General features: G+C 40.8%; 1 protein-coding gene across 1 annotated transcript in view; it reads left to right on the top strand.

Annotated features, from left to right (window-relative positions):
• The window catches only part of crnkl1 (crooked neck pre-mRNA splicing factor 1), a 38,707-nt gene that overhangs the window by 1,639 nt on the left and 16,756 nt on the right, over nt 1–20,312 (top strand). The window contains exons 2-7 of the mRNA XM_072581410.1: nt 5,328–5,480; nt 5,605–5,696; nt 5,804–5,962; nt 7,183–7,349; nt 11,287–11,465; nt 16,821–16,991. Coding sequence (XP_072437511.1) covers nt 5,328–5,480; nt 5,605–5,696; nt 5,804–5,962; nt 7,183–7,349; nt 11,287–11,465; nt 16,821–16,991 — 921 coding nt within the window. The remainder of the gene's footprint in view (nt 1–5,327; nt 5,481–5,604; nt 5,697–5,803; nt 5,963–7,182; nt 7,350–11,286; nt 11,466–16,820; nt 16,992–20,312) is intronic.

Raw genomic sequence — 20,312 nt, 5'->3', positions numbered from 1 at the left:
AGGGGTTGTCCGAGATGGAGGCGGAGGGGTCCAGGAAGGGGTTGTCCGAGATGGAGGCGGAGGGGTCCAGGAAGGGGTTGTCCGAGATGGAGGCGGAGGGGTCCAGGAAGGGGTTGTCCGAGATGGAGGCGGAGGGGTCCAGGAAGGGGTTGTCCGAGATGGAGACGGAGGGGTCCAGGAAGGGGTTGTCCGAGATGGAGGCGGAGGGGTCCAGGAAGGGGTTGTCCGAGATGGAGGCGGAGGGGTCCAGGAAGGGGTTGTCCGAGATGGAGGCGGAGGGGTCCAGGAAGGGGTTGCCCGAGATGGAGGCAGAGGGGTCCAGGAAGGGGTTGCCCGAGATGGAGGCGGAGGGGTCCAGGAAGGGGTTGCCCGAGATGGAGGCGGAGGGGTCCAGGAAGGGGTTGTCCGAGATGGACCCCACCACCAAGGATATATTTCCCTCCCCACCCCTGTCAGCATTCCCGATAGACCACTCCCTCTGCGACTTCCTTGTCAGATCCACACCCCCCACCAACCCAACCTCCACTCCCGGCACCTTCCCCAGCAACTGCAAAAAATGCAAAACTTGCACCCATACCTCCCCCCTCACTTCCCTCCAAGGCCCCAAAGGATCCTTCAATATCCATAAGAAATTCACCTGCACCTCCGCACACATCATTTACTGCACCCGATATGGCCTCCTATACATTGGGGAGACAGTCCGCCTAGTTGCGGAACGTTTCAGAGAACATCTCTGGGACACCCGCACCAACCAACCCAACCGCTCCGTGGATGAACACTTTAACTCCCCCTCCCACTCTGCCAAGGACATGCAGGTCCTTGGCCTCCTCCATCGCCAGCACGCCAGACCTTGGCCTCCTCCATCGCCTGGAGGAAGAGTGACTCATCTTCCACCTAGGAACCCTCCAACCACAAGGGATGAATGCAGATTTCTCCAGCTTCCTCATTTCCCCTCCCCCCCCCCCCCCCCACCTTTTCTCAGTCCCAACCCTCAGACTCAGCACCGCCTTCTTGACCTGCAACCTTCTTCCTGACCTCTCCGCCCTATCACCCTCACCTTAACCTCCTTCTACCTATCGCATTCCCAATGCCCCTCCTCCCTACCTTTTATCTTAGCCTGCTAGGCACACCCTTCTCATTCCTGAAGAGGGCTTATGCCTGAAATGTCAATTCTCCTTCTCCTTTGATGCTGCCTGACTTACTGCGCTTTTCCAGCAACACATTTTTAAGCTCTGATCTCCAGCATTTGCAGTCCTCACTTTCTTCTCCTCAATTCTGTTCTGTCAAGGTCTGGCTATTGCTGATTCCCTCAACCATGCCTTTACCACTTCTGGGCTATTCCAACACACTCGTGGTGGCCTACTTATATTCTATCCTCCATGAACTTGAGGCCATTCAAGATTCTGCTGCCCATGTCCTTGCTCACACCCTGTTGCTCATTGATTTGCACTGATTTCTGGTTAAGCAGCATTCTATTTTTAAAGTTTTCATTTTGTTTTCAAATCTTAAGCCTCACTCCTGAATGGCATAGTCTCTTCCTACCTCTTCTAATATGAAGAAAGGTTGTATAAGCTAGGGTTGTTTTCTTTGGAGCAGAGAACGTTGAGGGCCTGTTAGAAGTGTAAAAATTATGAGAGGTATGGATAGAGTTTGCAGAAAGTAGCTGTTTCCTTAGTTGAAGGGTCAGCAGCAAGGGGGCATAATTTTAAAGTGAAAGACAGGTGGTTTAGAGGGGATCTGAGAAAAAGCATTTTCACCTAGAGGGTCTTGGGTATCTGGAATGCACTGTCTGAGAGGATAGTTGAGGTGGGAAACCTCATAGTGTTAATCGAGTACTTTTTAAAGACTTTGTGTCTTAATATTCAAGGCTATGGGCTTAGTGTGGTAAAGTGGGATTAGTGTAGGTGGTGGTGTAATTTTGGCAGTACAGACTTGATGGGCTGAAGGCCCTCTACTGTATTGTATGATTCTCTGCCCCAGAATCCTCCTCTCATTTTCACCTGTTCAGAATCAGTGTTGCACGACTGGTGGGCCTGCCTTCAGTTTCCAAAGTCATAAGCTCTCACTAAACCTCTCCACCCCTCATTCTTCATTTATGATGCTGCTTGACCAAATTTCTGGTCATCTGTTCTAACCTTAGTTGACTTGATGTCATAGTCTGCTTTAATCTGCTGTGAAATGCCTTGTGAGATTTTATTACATAAAGGTACGATAGAAATACAAAATGTTTCCATTTGATGAAGGATTTTTCTGACATCTAAACTTTTGATTTCCAACAATCAACTTAGTGCTGCAAAAGCATTGTTTGTCTGCTGTCTGTGTTCTGCTAAGTATCTTGTTTAACTGTGCTAGATCCTTACCACAGCATCTCCTTTTAACGCCATAAAGTAATATTTTTGCAGCTGAATGCACTATTATTACAATCTGTCACGGTGATCTGAACCTTAGCAATGCTCAAAGTGTGGCCTGATTGTGCAGCCTTCACACAACCACTTGAGAACGTGCACTAAAGTTGATTTAACGTTGTAATCCAAGATTCTGATTGCTTTGTTCATTAATACCCTACAGTGGCCACTTGTGGTTTATATAGGGCCTTAACATGCTTGAGTGACTCTTGGTACATCATAGGAGTGTAGGCAAACACAGTACACATGCATTGTTGCGTGCAGACATGGATTGCTTCAGTATCTGTGGAGTCATTGATGCTGCTGAGCATTAGGCAACTGTCAGTGAACATACCTGCCTCTGATGTGTAGAATTGCCGAATTAACTCAAGATGTTTGGGCCAATGCTAGTTCCCTAAAGTACTTTTGCAACAATCAGCTGTAATTGAGAAGACTGACCTCCAACTGCTAAACCATTTTCTTTTGTTCTTGTTATGACTCCAATTAGTTGAGAGATTGCTTCCTGATGTCGAGAGTAGATTAGATTTTATTTGTCATTTCTACCATATACAATTGATGCAGTAAAAAAAGTGATAGCGTTCCTGCAGGACCAAGGTGCCTCATGCACAGCACAAACTACACGATCATACAAAGAATGGCATAAAGTGTACAGAAGTGCAAAACACGCAAGTTTTAATAAAAGAATGCTAATTAATAGGCATTGTTTTACCAGTAATTTGTTCAAAGAATTTCAGATGAAAAAGAGTCCAATCATACTGTGTTAAGGAGCCTGATGGCTTGGAGGAAGAAACTGCTGCACAGTCTGGCCGTGAGAGACCTAATGCTCCAGTATCTTCTGCCAGATGGCAGGAGGGAGAAGAATTTGAGTGATGAGTGTGTGGGGTCTTCCACAATGCTGTGTTAGCCTTTCGGATGCAGCATGTGGTGTAAATGTTTGTAATGGAGGGGAGAGGGACCCTGATGTCCTCACTATCCATTGTAGGGTCTAATGATCTGAGATGGTGCAATTCCCAAACCAAGCAATGATGTGGCATTCTTTGTATGCAATTTTCATAGTACTACTAATCGATATTGTTTCCCTGCTCCTGCAATACAAACAAATTAATGACAGTTGTTACTACCTGTTCTCCCTGGTAAGCTAACACTGAATGTAGAATGTAATGAGGATGGGGGGGGGGGGCGAGCTGTGAGGTGTGCTTTCCACAGTTTACGCAGAAAGCTACTAGGCTTTCTGGCTGTGGGCTGATGTTGAGAAACCAGGTGAGATTCTCCGCCAGGTGGATGCCAAAAAATTTGGTGCTCTTCATGATCTCCGCTGGGGAACCATCAATGTCCAGTGGAGAGTGGTCACTCCGTGCCCTCCTGAAGTCAACAACCATCTCTTGTTCTGTCCAAGTCCAGAAACAGGCTGTTGGCTCTGCACCAGTCTGTTAGCCGCTGCACCTCTTCTCTGTATGCTGACTCGTCATTCCTGCTGATGAGACCCAATACGGTTATGTCAACAACGAACTTGACAATGTGATTTGACCTGTGCATTGCCACACATTCGTGTGTCAGCAGGGTGAACAGCAGTGAACTGAGCACACAGCCCTGGGGGGTCCCCGTGCTCAGTGTGATGGTGTTGGATATGCTGTTCCCAATCTGGACTGACTGTGGTTTTCCAGTCAGGAAGTCCAGGATCCAGTTACAAAGTGGGGTATTTCGGCCAGCAGTCTCAGCTTTCCAATCAGGTGCTGAGGAATGATAGACTTCAGTTCTGCATTTAACACTATGAACTGTCTATGAACTGCCTTCATTATCATTAAACGGTCCAAGTTAGAAAACACCCACCAATGTATTAATCGCTGGCTCAGCAAACCAACAAACAACTCCATATTGGATTTCTCCTCCTTTTTGTGTGCAGGACGTACCTGGGCAATTTTCCACATTTTGAGTGTTGTAGCTATATTGGAACAGCTTGATATAGGGTGCAGCTAGTTCTAGAGCACAGGTCTTCATAACTGTTGCTGAGATGTTGTCAGGGCCATAACCTTTGTAGTTTCCAGTGCCTTCAGCCATTTCTTGATATTAAGTTGATTGAATTGACTGAAGACTGGTATTAGGGCTGAATCAGATGTCAGGAAGGCAGATGTTTAGAAGCTTGGTCGAAAATATCTTTCAAGGAGCAGGAAGTGAAGTAGTGAGATTTATTGGCGATTCCTGCAAAATGGCACAAATCTGTTTCCTATGGTGATAAAGTGTTAGTTTACCAGGCAGAACAGGTAGTAACAACTGTCATTAACTTGTTCGCATTGCAGGAGCAGGGAAGCAATATTGATTAGTAGTACTATGAAAATTGCATACAAAGAATGCAAGAGACATTAGACATATGGTGACAATCAGAAAATTTGGTCTTGGGAGCAATAGAGTTTATTTTAATATTGTGTGTACACAATGAAGTCTTTCACTGTTCTTACTTCCTCTTCTCAAGAACACAAGGAAATATGCAGGAAAAGTACAACATAAAAACTGAAGTGCTGTATTTACAGGGGAAAAAAAATCTGCTCAGTACCTGAGACCAGCGTATTTATATATTTAGAATTTCTTCTCTCACCTTCAACCCATCTGTACCATGTTGCACAACAGAATGTTATATTCTATATTTTCCAAATTATCGCTATATTTAGTTTTCAATGTATAGTTTGCTTGACATTCACTCAATTTTTGAATGTAGCCAGTACTTCAACAGTTCTGGCATGTGTTCAAAGATGTGCTTTATATTGGAGACCCCAAAAGAGATCATGAAGCCCCATCATGGATTTCAACATAAAGTTTCTTAAACAAAGTTACTGCTGAAAGATTTTATTTAATCTTTACATGCACCACCAGGTTTAGCTATTGGTCAAAAGAACCATTATTGACTCAGTTGGTTTTCATTTATAGGTGAAAAATAAAGCACCTGCCGAATTGCAAATCACTGCTGAACAGCTCCTGAGAGAAGCGAAAGAGAGGGAACTTGAACTCCTTCCACCACCTCCTACACAAAAGATTACCGATGAGGAGGAATTGAATGACTACAAGTTAAGGAAAAGAAAAGTAAGTGCTTTGTAACAGTTACAATTTTTCTTTGTTTACCAAAATGATGTAATAAATCAGGATTGTTGCCTTTGCTGTATATGTAAGTTGTATGTTTTTATTTACTGCTACCACTTTTTAATAGACATTTGAAGACAACATACGGAAAAATCGAACTGTTATTAGCAACTGGATCAAATACGCACAATGGGAGGAGAGCTTAAAAGAAATACAACGGTAATTATTTCAAAAAAATGCAATTGATTCATATGGCCGCATCTTTTTGACAAGAAATAAACAAATGTTTCTTTTATTTTCACACATTTACACTATTATTGCTGAAGAGCACGTTCCATTTATGAGAGAGCATTAGATGTCGATCACAGAAATGTAACTCTGTGGTTGAAGTATGCAGAAATGGAGATGAAAAATCGGCAGATTAACCATGCGCGAAATATCTGGGATCGCGCAATTACCATCCTGCCCAGGGTCAACCAGTTTTGGTAAGTTGACTACTGGTAAACAATCTTTGTTTTTGTGTTTCAGTTATGTATAGTATACTGTGGAGTTTTGTGTGGATTTAGCATCAGTCAGATCTCCTGTTACCTTAAATGTTTCGTTGACCAAACTGCATGAAAATGTGTAGACTGATTAAAGCATTATTCTAATAATATTCTAATTCCAAAAATATTTCTGGTTTTGAATAATTGTTTTTCTAATCAATTTCTTGGCAATCATTCTTAATACATCCTCAAAAATTCAACTTGAATGAATGTTGACAGCAAGAATAAGAATTTCCTATTTTATTGATTAAGTACTTTCTATTTCACTTATTTGTTTTAAACTTTTAATATTTGCATTTGAATGCAAATTACATTTCCAATATATATTTCGGACGAATTGTTTTGGTTCTGATAATTTACTGTATAATAGCACATTTAAGCTGAAGAAGTATTTCTGTTGTTCTTAAGACTGTTGTTACATTTGGACTAATTAATTACTGGCTGTTCATGTCACAGCCTTCTCAAAGGGAGAGCCCATTTTTTGGTAAAAGTACTTAAAAGGGTGGCACGGTGGCTCAGTGGTTAACAGTGCTGCCTCACAGCAACATAGTCCCAAGTTCAATTCCAGCCTCGGGTGACTTTGTGTGGAGTTTGCACATTCTCCCCATGTCTGCGTGGGTTTCCTCCAGGTGCTCCGGTTTCCTCACACAGTCCAAAGATGTATAGGTCAGGTGAATTGGCCATGCTAAATTGCCCATAGTGTTAGGTGCATTAATCAGATGGAAATGGGTCTGGCTGGGTTACTCTTCGGAGGGTCGGTGTGGACTTGTTGGGCCAAAGGGCCTGTTTCCACACTGTAGGGAATCTAATCTAATCTAATCATTTATCTGTTCATTTCATAGAATGGGATTGCGACTCTTAGGTTTTCTGTAATTTGAGGAGTAAGAACCATTACCCACCTAAGCCCTAAAATCAGCTACAACCATTCTGAACCCACACATGAACCTAGATTTTGATGAGACCCTGTCAAGTTAGGGAAGTATCTGATTTGCGTTGAGACTCGGTTTGGAACTATGGGTTGCAAAATCAGTGCTCTGTTGTGCTTTTGCAATGATGGATATAATTTAAAGCCCATTGCTATATTTACTTAATGTTCCCAGTAGATCTATTGGCATGCTTATGCTGATGTGCACATGATATATTGTATTTACTTTTGCTAGGTATAAATATACATACATGGAGGAGATGTTAGGAAATGTTGCAGGAGCGCGACAAGTGTTTGAGCGGTGGATGGAATGGCAGCCTGATGAACAAGCATGGCACTCCTATATCAACTTTGAACTCCGATACAAAGAAATTGAAAGAGCCAGGCTGGTTTATGAGAAGTATATCCTTGTGGAATGAGTACTTAACATCAGACATTGGGAATATTACTTGCATGGATAGCTTGTGATAACGAAGACAATCTTAAGTTTTAAGAACTTATTTATAAGCATCGCTGACGTTGCCCTAATGCAAAAGCAGTGTAATTAAATTTGGATTAAGGTCTAATCATATCTGATTACAATTAATTACAATTCAGATTATTTAAGTTTCTTTGTAGCACTCTTCTGAGCAAACAAGGAACTAAAAGAAAGTGAGACAAAAGCACCAATATTGAGAAGCAAACTTTTGTGAATTTCCTAGATCTCAGTTATTCAGAAGTTGCACCAAAAATTACAATTTCAGTGCCTTATCTTCCCAATAGGCACTTATATTGAAACTAGGAGAAAGTGAGGACTGCAGATGCTGGAGACCAGAGTTGAAAAATGTGATGCTGGAAAATCAGAGCAGGCCAGGCAGCATCCGAGGAGCAGGAGAATCGACATTTCAAGCATAAGCCCTTCCTCAGGAATGAGGCTGGTGTGCCAAGCGGGCTGAGATAAAATTCCCTCCCCCCTACCTTTTTATCTCAGCCCACTTGGTACACCAGCCTCATTCCTGAAGAAGGGCTTATGCCCGAAACGTCGATTTTCCTGCTCCTCGGTTGCTGCCTGGCCTGCTGTGTTTTTCCAGCGTCACATCTTTCAACTTAGATTGAAACTCATTGTATAGTGCATTGGGCCAGGAATGAACTTTTCAAACTGCCACAAAACAAGCTCAAATGCAGCAGTATTCATTGTTGCTTTTTCTGTGTTCAGTTTTTTTTTAGAAGCTTTGCATTTGCCTATTGCTCTTCCTAAAATCAGTACATGCTGAGCTATTTGTATCATGGATAGTCACAGGTGAGGTACAGGAAGACTGGAGGTTAGCTAATGTGGTGCCACTATTTAAGAAAGATGGTAAGGACAAGCCAGGGAATTATAGACCAGTGAGCCTGACGTCGGTGGTGGGCAAGTTATTGGAGGGAATCCTGAGGGACAGGGTGTACATGTATTTGGAAAGGCATGGACTGAATAGGGACAGTCAACATGGCTTTGTGTGTGGAAAATCATGTCTCACAAACTTGATTGAGTTTTTTTGAAGAAGTAACAAAGAGGATTGAGAGCAGAGTGGTGGACGTGATCTATATGCACTTCAGTAAGGCGTTCGACAAGCTTCCCCATGGGAGATTGGTTAGATCTCATGGAATACAGGGAAAACTAGCCATTTGGATACAGAACTGGCTTGAAGGTAGTAGACAGAGAGTGGTGGTGAAGGGTCATTTTCAGACTGGAGGCCTGTGACCAGTGGAATGCTACTAGGATCGGTGCAGGGTCCACTACTTTTAACCAATTATTCAATTGATTTGGATATGAGCATAAGAAGGACAGTTAGTAAGTTTGCAGATGACACCGAAATTGGAGGTGTAGTGGACAGTGAAGAAAGTTACCTCAGATTACAATGGGATCTTGATGGAATTTATTTCAGATAAATGCGAGGTGCTGCATTTTGGGAAAGCAAATCTTATACACTTAATAATAAGGTCCTCGGGAGTGTTGCTGAACGAAAAGACCTTGGAGTGCAGGTTCATAGGTCCTTGAAAGTGGAGTCGCAGGTAGATAGGATAGTGAAGAAGGCGTTTGGTATGCTTTCCTTTATTGGGCACAGTATTGAGTGTAGAAGTTGGAAGGTCACATTGTGGCTGCACAGGACGTGGGTCAGGAAGGATGTTGTGACATTTGGGTTCAGAAAGGATTTACAAGGATGTTGCAAGGGTTAGAGGATTTGAGCTATAGAGAGAAGTTGAATAGGCTGGGGCTGTTTTCCCTGGAGTGTCAGAGGTTGAGGGGTGATCTTCTAGAGGTTTATAAAATCATGAGGGACATGGATAGGATAAATAGACAAAGTCTCTTCCCTGGGGTGGGAGAGTCCAGAACTAGAGGGCATAGGTTTATGGTGAGAGGGGGAAAAGATAAAAGAGAGCTAAGGGGAAACTTTTTCATGCAGAGGATGGTATGTGCGTGGAATGAACTGCCAAAGGAAGTGGTGGAGGCTGGCGCAACTGCAACATTTAAAAGGCATCTGGATGGGTATATGAATAGGAAGGACTTGGAGGGATATGGGTAGGATTCTGGCAGGTGAGACTAGATTGCATTGGAACATCTGGTCGGCATGAATGAGTTGGACCGAAGGGTCTGTTTTCATGCTGTACATCTCTATGACTCTGCTATGTGTGGAATGTGAAATTGAACATACTGATACTTCACAGCAGTGGCAGCTGGTCTGTGAGTGTCAGTTAAGTGGGGGATTAGTGTTCAAAAAACCCAATTACCTAGACATCTGTAACATTTTATGATCAACTGAACTTTTAGCTGTTTAATTTTTCATTTCTAACTTCAACTGGAAATGTCATGGATATATTGTTCTGTCTTGTGGCAAACAATGATTTCCACAAATTCACCATGTTGTCAATATAGGTGGCACCCAACATTAATGTCAAAAGACATTATCATGTTGAAGTTAGTGTTTCAAACTACTTTCGTAGGTTAATATTATTAGTAGATGTTTTACTTTTGAATGATGTTGACAGAAAATGTTGCAGTCTCTCCCACTTTTCTGGTATTAATCCCCAATGAATACTGCAGGAACCTTATTTGTGTTTCCAAATGGGACAACATAACATCAACAGAGTAAGAACAGTCCTGAAGCATTACTCAGCCAGTGTTTTGCAATGGAAATGTTTAAATTTGTTGGTATCTTATCAAATGGTGCCTTGTTCTCATTGCCTCTTGTTTCCCTTTCTTGTCTATTATAATGCAGAACCAAACTATGCCCATTAGTTAAATGTGGAACGTGGTGATGTCATCAATACATGTGCAGATACTTCCTGTGACCTGTCCTGTCACAGCAGTTGATGTCACTGGCCACATCAGCCCAAGCAAGGTAGCCATATTATATTAAGGGTAATCTTTTATTTCCTTGCAGAAAACAGGCAGCATTATTTTTATGCCACTGTTACTCTGAAACCTTTCGATAAATTCCATAGTTTAGTACCTTTTCATAGAATCATAAATTCCTACAGTATGTAAAAAGGCCATTCAGCCTCTTCAGTTCATACTAACCCTCCAAAGAATATCCCACCCTATCCCTGTGACCTGGCACTTCCCCTGGCTAATTCACCTAGTCTGCACATCCCTTTCTATTTATACACTTGTGGGACGTAGGCTCCCATAGTTTCATTTTAATTTTTAAAATTTGTTAATGGGATGTAGACATCGTTGGCTAGGCCAGCATTTTTTTACCCGTCGCTCATTCCACAGAAGATAGTTAAGAGTCACTGACATTGCTGTGGGTCTGGAGTAGCCTCTAGGCCTGACCAAGTAAGTATGACAGATTTCTTTTCTGAAAGCAAGTAAGTGAATCAGATGGGTCACACCAACATGATTTGGCTAGCTTTTAATTCAAGATTTTTGTTTTACCAATTCAAATGTCACTAACATGGTGGGATTTGACTTCATGTTCCAGATCATTATCCTGCGGTCTGGATTACTGTTCCAGTGATATTACACTTTTTCATTGCCTTTGGTGTTCAGAGTTTCTTAAAAAATGCAGAAATGTCATAGAGTGTAAAATGTGAATTTTTACTTGTCACCCAAACATAAATGCCTGCTCTCTGTGATACTGTCAAAACATTTCATGCTGTTTTGGCTTTTCCACCGGAGGAATTGATGCGAATGCAGGCTAGTGATAATGGTCAACCTTTATCCACTGCCTTGAAAGCAGCGAAATATCATTATTGTTCAAGATGTATGAAAAGATCTTCTTTTTCACCTGGGTAGTAACCTAAAAATGATTGTTTGTTTTATAGCCATATGTAGGCAGGGTTCTTTTATACAGTTTTATTCTCCTTAATTCTTCTGCACTTGTTTTTATTCATCCTGATGTGAAGAACTGGATTAAATATGCCCGGTTTGAAGAAAAACATGGTTACATTGGACATGCACGGAAAGTATATGAAAGAGGAGTGGAGTTTTATGGAGAAGACCACATGGATGAACAGCTTTTTGTAGCATTTGCAAAGTTTGAAGAAAAGCAGAAAGAAGTAAGAAAACCACAGAATGTAATTTTACGTGCTTCTTTTTCAAGATTGGGTCAAAATGCTGAACCACGTTTACTTCTGAGTTCAATACATTATTGAAAACAATTCAAATAGTCTCAATTTGATTAAACTAAATATTAGTCAATAGTTCATTTTCAGTGACATTATTCCTGGACATTTTAAAATAAAATAAGAGTTTCAACATGCAGGTAGACTGGGAGAATCAGGATGGTATTGGACCTCAAGAAAGAGACTTTGTGGAGTGCCTCCGAGCTGGATTCTTAGAACAGCTGGTGCTGGACCCTACCAGGGAGAAGGCAATTCTGGATCTGGTATTGTACAACGAACCAGAATTGGTCAGGGACCTCGAAGTGAAGGAGCCATTGGGAAGTAGTGACCATAATACAATAAGCTTCAATCTGCAATTTGAGAGGGAGGGGGTACAATCGGAAGTGACAATATTTCTGTTAAATAAAGGGAACTATGGAGCTATGAGGGAGGAGCTGGCCAAAGTTTAATGGTGCAATACCTTAGCAGGGATGACAGTGGAGGAACAATGGCAGATATTTCTGTGTATAATGCAGAAGATGCAGGATCAGTTCATTTCAAAAAGGAAGAAAGATCCATGGCTGACGAGGAAAGTTAAGGAACATATAAAGTTAAAAGAGAAAAAGTATAACATAGCAAAGATAAGTGGGAAAACGGAGGACTGGGAAGCTTTTAAAGAACAACAGAGGATTACTAAGAAGGAAATACGCAGAGAAAAAAATGAGGTATGAAGGTAAACTGGCCAAAAATATAAAGGAGGATAGTAAAAGCTTTTTTAGGTATGTGAAAGGCAAAAAAATGGTTAAGACTAAAATTGGGCCATTGAAGATAGAAACAGGGGAATATATTACAGGGAACAAAGAAATGGCAACAGAACTGAATTGGTACTTCAGATCTGTGTTCACTGGGGAAGGCACAAGCAATCTCCCTGAGGTAACAGTGGCTGAAGGACCTGAACTTAAGGGAATTTATATTTGCCAGGAATTAGTGTTGGAGAGACTGTTAGGTCTGAAGGTTGATAAGTCCCCGGGGCCTGATGGTCTACATCCCAGTGTACTGAAGGAGGTGGCTCAAGAAACCGTGGATGCGTTGGTGATTATTTTCCAGAGTTCGATAGATTCGGGATCAGTTCCTGCAATTTGGAGGGTGGCTAATATTGTACCACTTTTTAAGAAAGGTGGGAGAGAGAAAGCAGGAAATTATAGACCAGTTAGTCTGACCTCAGTGATGGGAAAGATGCTGGAGTCTCTTATAAGGGATGAAATTACGACAAATCTGGATAGTAGTAAATGGATAGGTAAGAGTCAGCATGGATTTATGAAGGGGAAATCATGCTTGACTAAACTTCTGGAATTTTTGGAGATGTAACTCTGAAGATGGACGAGGGAGATCCAGTAGATGTAGTGTACCGGGACTTTCAGAAAGCTTTTGATAAAGTCCCACATAGGAGGTTAGTGAGCAAAACTATGGTGTATGGTATTGGGGGCAAAGTACTAACTTGGATTGAACGTTGGTTGGCTGACAAGAAACAAAGAGTAGTGATAAACTGCTCCATTTCGGAATGGCAGGCAGTGACCAGTGGGATACCGCAGGGATCAGTGCTGGGACCGCAGTTTTTTACAATATATATTAATGATATAGAAGATGGTATTAGTAATAACATTAGCAAATTTGCTGATGATACTAAGCTGGGTGGCAGGGTGAAATGTGAGGAGGATGTTAGGAGATTACAGGGTGACCTGGACAGGTTAGGTGAGTGGTCAGATGCATGGCAGATGCAGTTTAATGTGGATAAATGTCTGGTTATCCACTTTGGTGGCAAGATCAGGAAGGCAGATTACTACCTAAATGGAATCAATTTAGGTAAAGGGGCACTACAAAGAGATCTGGGTGTTCTTGTACACCAGTCAATGAAGGTAAGCATGCAGGTACAGCAGGTAGTGAAGAAGGCTAATAGCATGCTGGCCTTCGTAACTAGAGGGATTGAGTATAGAAGCAAAGAGGTTCTTTTGCAGCTGTACAGAGACCATACCTGGAGTAGTGTGTGCAGTTCTGGTCTCCAAATTTGAGGAAAGACATTCTGGCTATTTAGGGAGTGCAGCGTACGTTCACGAGGTCAATTCCTGGAATGGCGGGACTACCTTATGCTGAAAGACTGGAGCTTGTATACCCTTGAGTTTAGAAGACTAAGAGGGGATCTGATTGAGACATATAAGATTATTAAAGGATTGGACAGTCTGGAGGCAGGAAACATGTTTCCGCTGATGGATAAGTGCCGAACCAGAGGACACAGTTTAAAAATACGGGGTATACCATTTAGGACAGAGATGAGGAGAAACTTCTTCACCCAGAGAGTGGTGGCTGTGTGGAATGCTCTGCCCCAGAGGGCAGTGGAGGCCCAGTCTCTGGATTCATTTAAGAAAAAGTTGGATAGAGCTCTCAAGGATAGTGGAATCAAGGGTTATGGAGATAGGGCAGGAACAGGATACTGATTAAGGATGATCAGCCATGATCATATTGAATGGTGGAGCAGGCTTGAAGGGCAGAATGGCCTACTCCTGCACCTATTGTCTATATCTCTTTTTCTTTATATTCAATTTTTTTGCTTTATCTCTCTCATTGTTTCTTTTGTTTTATTTCTGTTTGTGTCTGAATTTTTTTTTAGATTAGATTAGATTTCCTACAGTATGGAAACAGACCCTTCGACCCAACATATCCACACCGACCCTCTGAAGAGCAACCCACCTAACCTATTCCCCTACATTTACCCCTAACTAATGTATCTAACACTATGGGCAATTTAGCAAGGCCAATCCACCTAACCTGCACATCTTTGAATTGTGGGAGGAAACCAGAGCACCTGGAGGAAACCCACACAGACACACGGAGAATGTGCAAACTCCACACATAGTTGCCCGAGGTGGGAATTGAACCCGGTTCCCTGGCACTGTGAGGCAGCAGTGCTAACCACTGAGCCACCGTGTATTGTTTCTCTTTCTTTAAGTCTTCTGGTTTGACTGTACTTCTCTCTGCTGTCACCTCTTTGCCCTACCTATCTCTAGTTTGTATTTCAAGTGCCCTTCAATCCCTCCTTTTTTGCTATACTTTATCTCATAGAGTCGTAGAGGCCTGCAGCACAGAAAAAACCCTTTGGCTCATCACGTCTGTGCCAGTCAAAAACAACCACCTAACTATTCTAATTCCAGCAGTTGGCCCATATCCTTGTAAGCCTTGGTATCGTAAGTATACATCTAAATGCTACTTGAATGTTGTGAAGGTTTCTGCCTGTACTAGTCTGGGAGCTCTGGATTCCCAACACTGAGTGAAAAAAATTTCTCTCATCCCCTCTAAACTTCGCTCCTTAAATCAATGACCCCTGACCGTCCACCTTATGAGTTTGGGTGGGATACTCTTCAGAGGGTTGGTGTGAACTTGTTGGGCCAAAGGGCCTATTTCCACACTGTAGGGATTCTGTGATTCTACGATTTTCTTGATCAGAATGTGCATGATTCTTCTACCCCCACCTGCAATTAGAGAAAGGGAATCATAAGTACATGTCACTTTTTATGGCATTTGCACAATAGAAAAGGAACTAGTGCTTGGGCTAGAGATTGTGGTTGTCAAAGACCAGATTTTTAGGTATTATTAGCATTGTCACTTGTTCACTGCAGTAATGTTTAGCTAGACTGAAAAGTGTAATGTGATTTTCAAATTATTTTAGTGAAAGTGAATGCATTTGTCAAATGGGGTTATTATGAAATGAAACTGCTCCCCCTCACCTTGAGTCAAGGATTATCAGATCAGCCATGATCTCCTTGAATGGTGGAGCAGACTGAATAGGTTGATTAGTCTAGTTTTGCTCCGATGTCTCATAGTCTTCTGCTGCTATGATGTTAAAATTTCCTGTGTTGGCATTTGCTTTAAAATGTTCTGTCCAAAGCTTGAATCGTCCTGATTCCTTGAAAAATGGAGAATGCTAAATTTTTGATGGTTTAATGTAGAAAAAAATTAAGAAAAAAAAAACAAATTATTACTCTGGTGTCTGATGTTGAAAAGTTTAATTCCTTTTTAATTTAAATAATTGACTCTTTGATATGTGAGTATAGTTTTCTTCAATCAATTTGTTAATCAAAATTTGCTGATGTTCTCCTGATGGAAGAGTATGACGCTTCTTTGTTTACCTCAACACGTGTCATCCTTCAAACATTTAAACAAATTTCAGTATAGCTTTATTTGTTAATGTTATTTTGGTAGGGGATTGCAAAACTGCTTACATGTATGCTATTTAAATGCATATTATTTCTTGTATATATTGTTCTAGATGATTTCTGACGAAATTTGCAAATTTTCTTTAACACAAGAGATTTAGCCACTAAATTATTCAGTGTTAAGAACTAGATATTGTAAGCTGCTGATAAAGTTTAAAGGGATTATATGATAAATTTATACATCAAAGCCATGTGTACTCATAACACCACAGTCCAACTTAATAGGTACTTTGCTGCATGCAAGAAGTGGCTAGTATGATGAATGCTGTTATATTCCATTACACAAATATTTCCAGTGTCCTGTGAAATGTATAACTATGTTTGATTTATACATTTAAACTTTCCTAAATGTTGGGAGTCTGAAGCACTATGTTCTGTATGATCTGATTTATATAATTCCTTTGATTGATATGCAAGAAAGCATTGCAAATTAAAAAGATGTGACTGCTTTTTAGTTTTTAGCATTCAGCTATAACCATAAAATATTAGAATAGGAAAGACAGTTGTTCAACTGGCTTAATGATAACCATACTGTCCCATTTATAATTGAACAATACCAATTGGAAATTTCAACACTTCATTCGTAATGAGATAGGTGATACAAACAGTGGTTGAGATGAAAATGAGAATCAGCCACTTTTTCTGCTGTTACAATAGTTAGCTAATGAAATATGCATATATTATATAAAGCAAGGACAGAATAAAGCTTAGTTTTGATTTAATTTTATAATCAAATATAAAATCCTTATAAGTGGGAAGAACTGAGATTGAAAATAGCGATTGTAAGAATCTATCTCATCCTTTTGCGGTGTCAATTTCCATTAAACATCAGCGTTTTCAAACAACTTTTATATTAAATAATGGTTCTATAAATTTATCCATGCAACTTAATGGTTTGAATTTTTTCATAATTTTATGCTAATAAAACCCTGAAAGATTTGTATCCTCTATACCAAAAAATGTTATTCCTGTCTCTGCTGCTTTTGAATCAAATGCTTTATTAGCGTTTCCACCTAATATTGTGACTTTGTTGTATTTCTAGTTTGATCGCGTGAGAGTTATCTACAAATACGCACTTGATAGAATTGCCAAACAGAAGGCTCAAGAGCTCTTCAAAAACTATACTGTATTTGAGAAAAAGTTTGGGGACAGGAGAGGCATTGAAGATGTTATTGTCAGCAAAAGACGCTTTCAGTATGAGGAGGAAGTCAGGGTAAGATTCATTTTATCTTTCTAGATCTGTCTTTCAAAAAAATCCTTACCTTTTCAAAACTGTAAACACACATTTGGCAGCATATGTGAAGGAACCAAACATCTCAGCTGTTTTGAGTAAAGTCTAGATCTGAAATACTAACTTGTCTGCTTGGCATACAGATGTTTCCTACATTTCAGACATTCAGTATCATTTAAATAATAAAGAACTGCAGATATTGAAAATGGGTTAGCTGTGCTGGGAACAGGACCCACAGGTTTAGGGGGAGGACCAATTAACTAACTTAGAGATGGTGTTCACATTCTGAAATTGTTCAACTTAATGTTGTGTCCCAAAGGCTATAAAATATCAAGGCAGAAGATGTTGTGTTATTCCTCTGGCTTATGTTGAGTCTTGCTCAGCATAGCCAGCAGGCCTGAGACAGAAGCTGGAGGAACAACATCTCTTCTTCTGCCTGGGTACCTTATAGCCATCAGGACTCAATGCTGAGTTTAGTCATTTCAGAATGTGAATGCCCTTCTTATGTTTACCTCACACCACATCTCAAGTCTTGTTTTGTATGGGTTGCTTCCAGCACAGCTAACTCTTGCGTATAATACAATTATTGAAATAAATCCAGATTGGCAGTTTTCTCAGTATTTATGTATAGTCATAGCTGCTTCAAACCTAATTTTATGTTTGAAGAATGCCAAATTTCTCTAAAATTGCAGATTTTAATGCATTTTGTAACAGGTTGATATTTAAGTTCCACACTATATTCCAATGTCTACATCCTAATCTTTATTTGATATGCTTTCTATCAAAGTATAAGAATAAGTGATAAACCTTCTTATTTTGCTGACTCTGAGAACTCTTCAGTGTGATTGGCTCCCTAATCTACTTGGTTACATCGCTGTTTTCAGACACTAGAGATCCCCTGGAGCTGGTGCCAGCATGAAATTAACTTGGGAAAAGATGAAATCCATTCCTCAGAGTGTCATCACTTTAGCAAAATCTGTGTCAATCAGTCTTCATAATTCAATGTAGTACTACTGCATCAGAAATAAAACAACAACCTATGCAGAGTATTTGTGGTAGTTAGAATATTTCTAAGAAATGAAAGCAAAACCAATGTTCTGATTAGTTGAATTTTTGGAATGTCTTAATGTTACAGCTTTGACTAAAATATTTGGGCAGCCTAAAAAGGTGCCTCATATTTGATTTTAGTTTGTTAATTCAAACTTGGTAAATGAATTGATATATGTGTGAGATATTCTAGAATACCTAATATATACTGTGCCAATGGAAGAGTCAAATCTAATCTATTCTATTTCACTATGAAATTAAGGAAAACATTTGCCCTGCCTCAGCCAGTAACAATCTGTATTAACTGTTCTCTAGTAAATTATAGCTTCAGCAGCAGGAAAAGCATTATGTCGGTCAAATCTCTGTGAAGTTTCTGCAGTGATATGTGGACTGGTGCATTGCATGGTCATGAAACTTAAACAGTTGTGAGGAAAGGGAAAATTGACATCTGTGTTTAGGTAGAATAAGTGTGATTGACAAGTGAAGTGTGTGGGGTTAGGTGGCTTAGAGGGGCTTGCTAGAAACTATGTATGTGCTCAAAGAAAGTGCTGGTGAAACTCCGAGTCTGGCGGCATCTATGGAGAGAGAAAAACAGAAATAACATTTTGAGTCTAATGACTGTTCTTTGGAGATCCAAAGATTTCTTGGTTGCCACAGCTGCTAAGCTTCTCTGGTATCCATAGTATGATAGTAAAATATCGTATGTGTTGGTCTGTCAGATTTTGTGCTGGTATACAGGTAGTTTTCACATAAAGTATGTTTTGGCAGCACAATTTGGCTATAACATCGCTGAAGAATTAAAGGATGGTATTTTTGAGAGCGCTTCCCTTTGTTCGCAATACAGCGTTTCCATGAGCGATTGTTTCGCTCACTTCGTTTTACGCATGCAGTGATGTTAGCTGCCAACAGAGCATGTGAGAGGTACAGTACTGTGCGCTCAGCAGCTTCACCTCAAAAGTTAAACCAACGAATGTTCATTGCTCTCCTTCTGAGACAAGAATATTCTTGTATAATTCCTGTAGAACTGAACTCCAGCATCTGCAGTCCTCACATTCTCCTCGAAGACTTAATTCCTGTAGAAGCCCTGTATAATTCCTGCAGTGTTGCATTACTCTTATATATACCATTTGCCTTTCTAATTTATTCTCGTACCTGCATATTGCACAATCTAAACCAACCCCCAAGAAACGGAAGACAATCAACCACAGCCACACACTTCTGCAACCACCACTGAGGGTAGTGGTGATGGTGACCCTCTGTTCCTGCATTAGCAATATTTTTTCCATGTGATGTATTAAATTCACTTTAATTTCATTAATAATTTGATTTGTATCTTCATTCACACTGAACTATACCTTGTGTTAGGCTTTTGGGTAGTTTTTGAGCAATTGTAAGTAATTTCTTTGCTGGTCTAGCCCTAACCCCACTTTTCCCATAGGCCCCATTATTTACGTTAAGAGACTTTGTATTAAAAGCGAGGTTTCACTGGAATGCAACTGAGGCACTATAGGAGAACTATCTGTGTGCATTTCAGCAGTGCAATTTGGCTGTAACGTCACTATAGAATTAGGGAATGGGAGTTTGGAGAACACTTACCTCCATTGGCAGGGATCGGTTTGCACACTTCATTCTGCGCATGTGCCAATGTGCACGCCAAAATTTCTGTGCCGTTCTGCGCATGCGCGACATCATTGCCAGTCTTTGTGCTGTTCTGCACATGCACCAATTTCTGCGCCAAAGTTTCTGCGCCGTTTTGCGCATGTCTGTCCCTAACCTTCCTTTTTCCATAGGTCCTATTTTTTCTATTTAATGATTTTCCATTAAGTAAGGTTTAGCTGGAACGCAATTATGGTGTTATAGGAGAACTACCTGTATTTTAAAATATGTTTCCTCTTAGGATTTCCTGCATTTATGTGTATAGTTAGAGTCATAGAGATGTACAGCATGGAAACGGACCCTTCGGTCCAACCCGTTCATGCCGACCAGATATCCCAACCCAATCTAGTCCCACCTGCCAGCACCCGGCCCATATCCCTCCAAACCCTTCCTATTCATATACACATCCAAATGCCTCTTAAATGTTGCAATTGTACCAGCCTCCACCACATCCTCTGTCAGCTTATTCCATGCACATACTACCCTCTGCGTGAAAAAGTTGCCCCTTAGGCCTCTTTTATATCTTTACCCTCTCACCCTAAACCTATGCCCTCTAATTCTGGACTCCCCCACCCCAGGGAAAAGACTTGGTCTATTTAT

This window comes from Chiloscyllium punctatum, chromosome 11 (assembly GCF_047496795.1).
Source record: "Chiloscyllium punctatum isolate Juve2018m chromosome 11, sChiPun1.3, whole genome shotgun sequence".
NCBI classification, from domain to species: Eukaryota; Metazoa; Chordata; class Chondrichthyes; order Orectolobiformes; family Hemiscylliidae; genus Chiloscyllium; species Chiloscyllium punctatum.
This window is presented reverse-complemented; position numbering and strand designations above follow the sequence as displayed.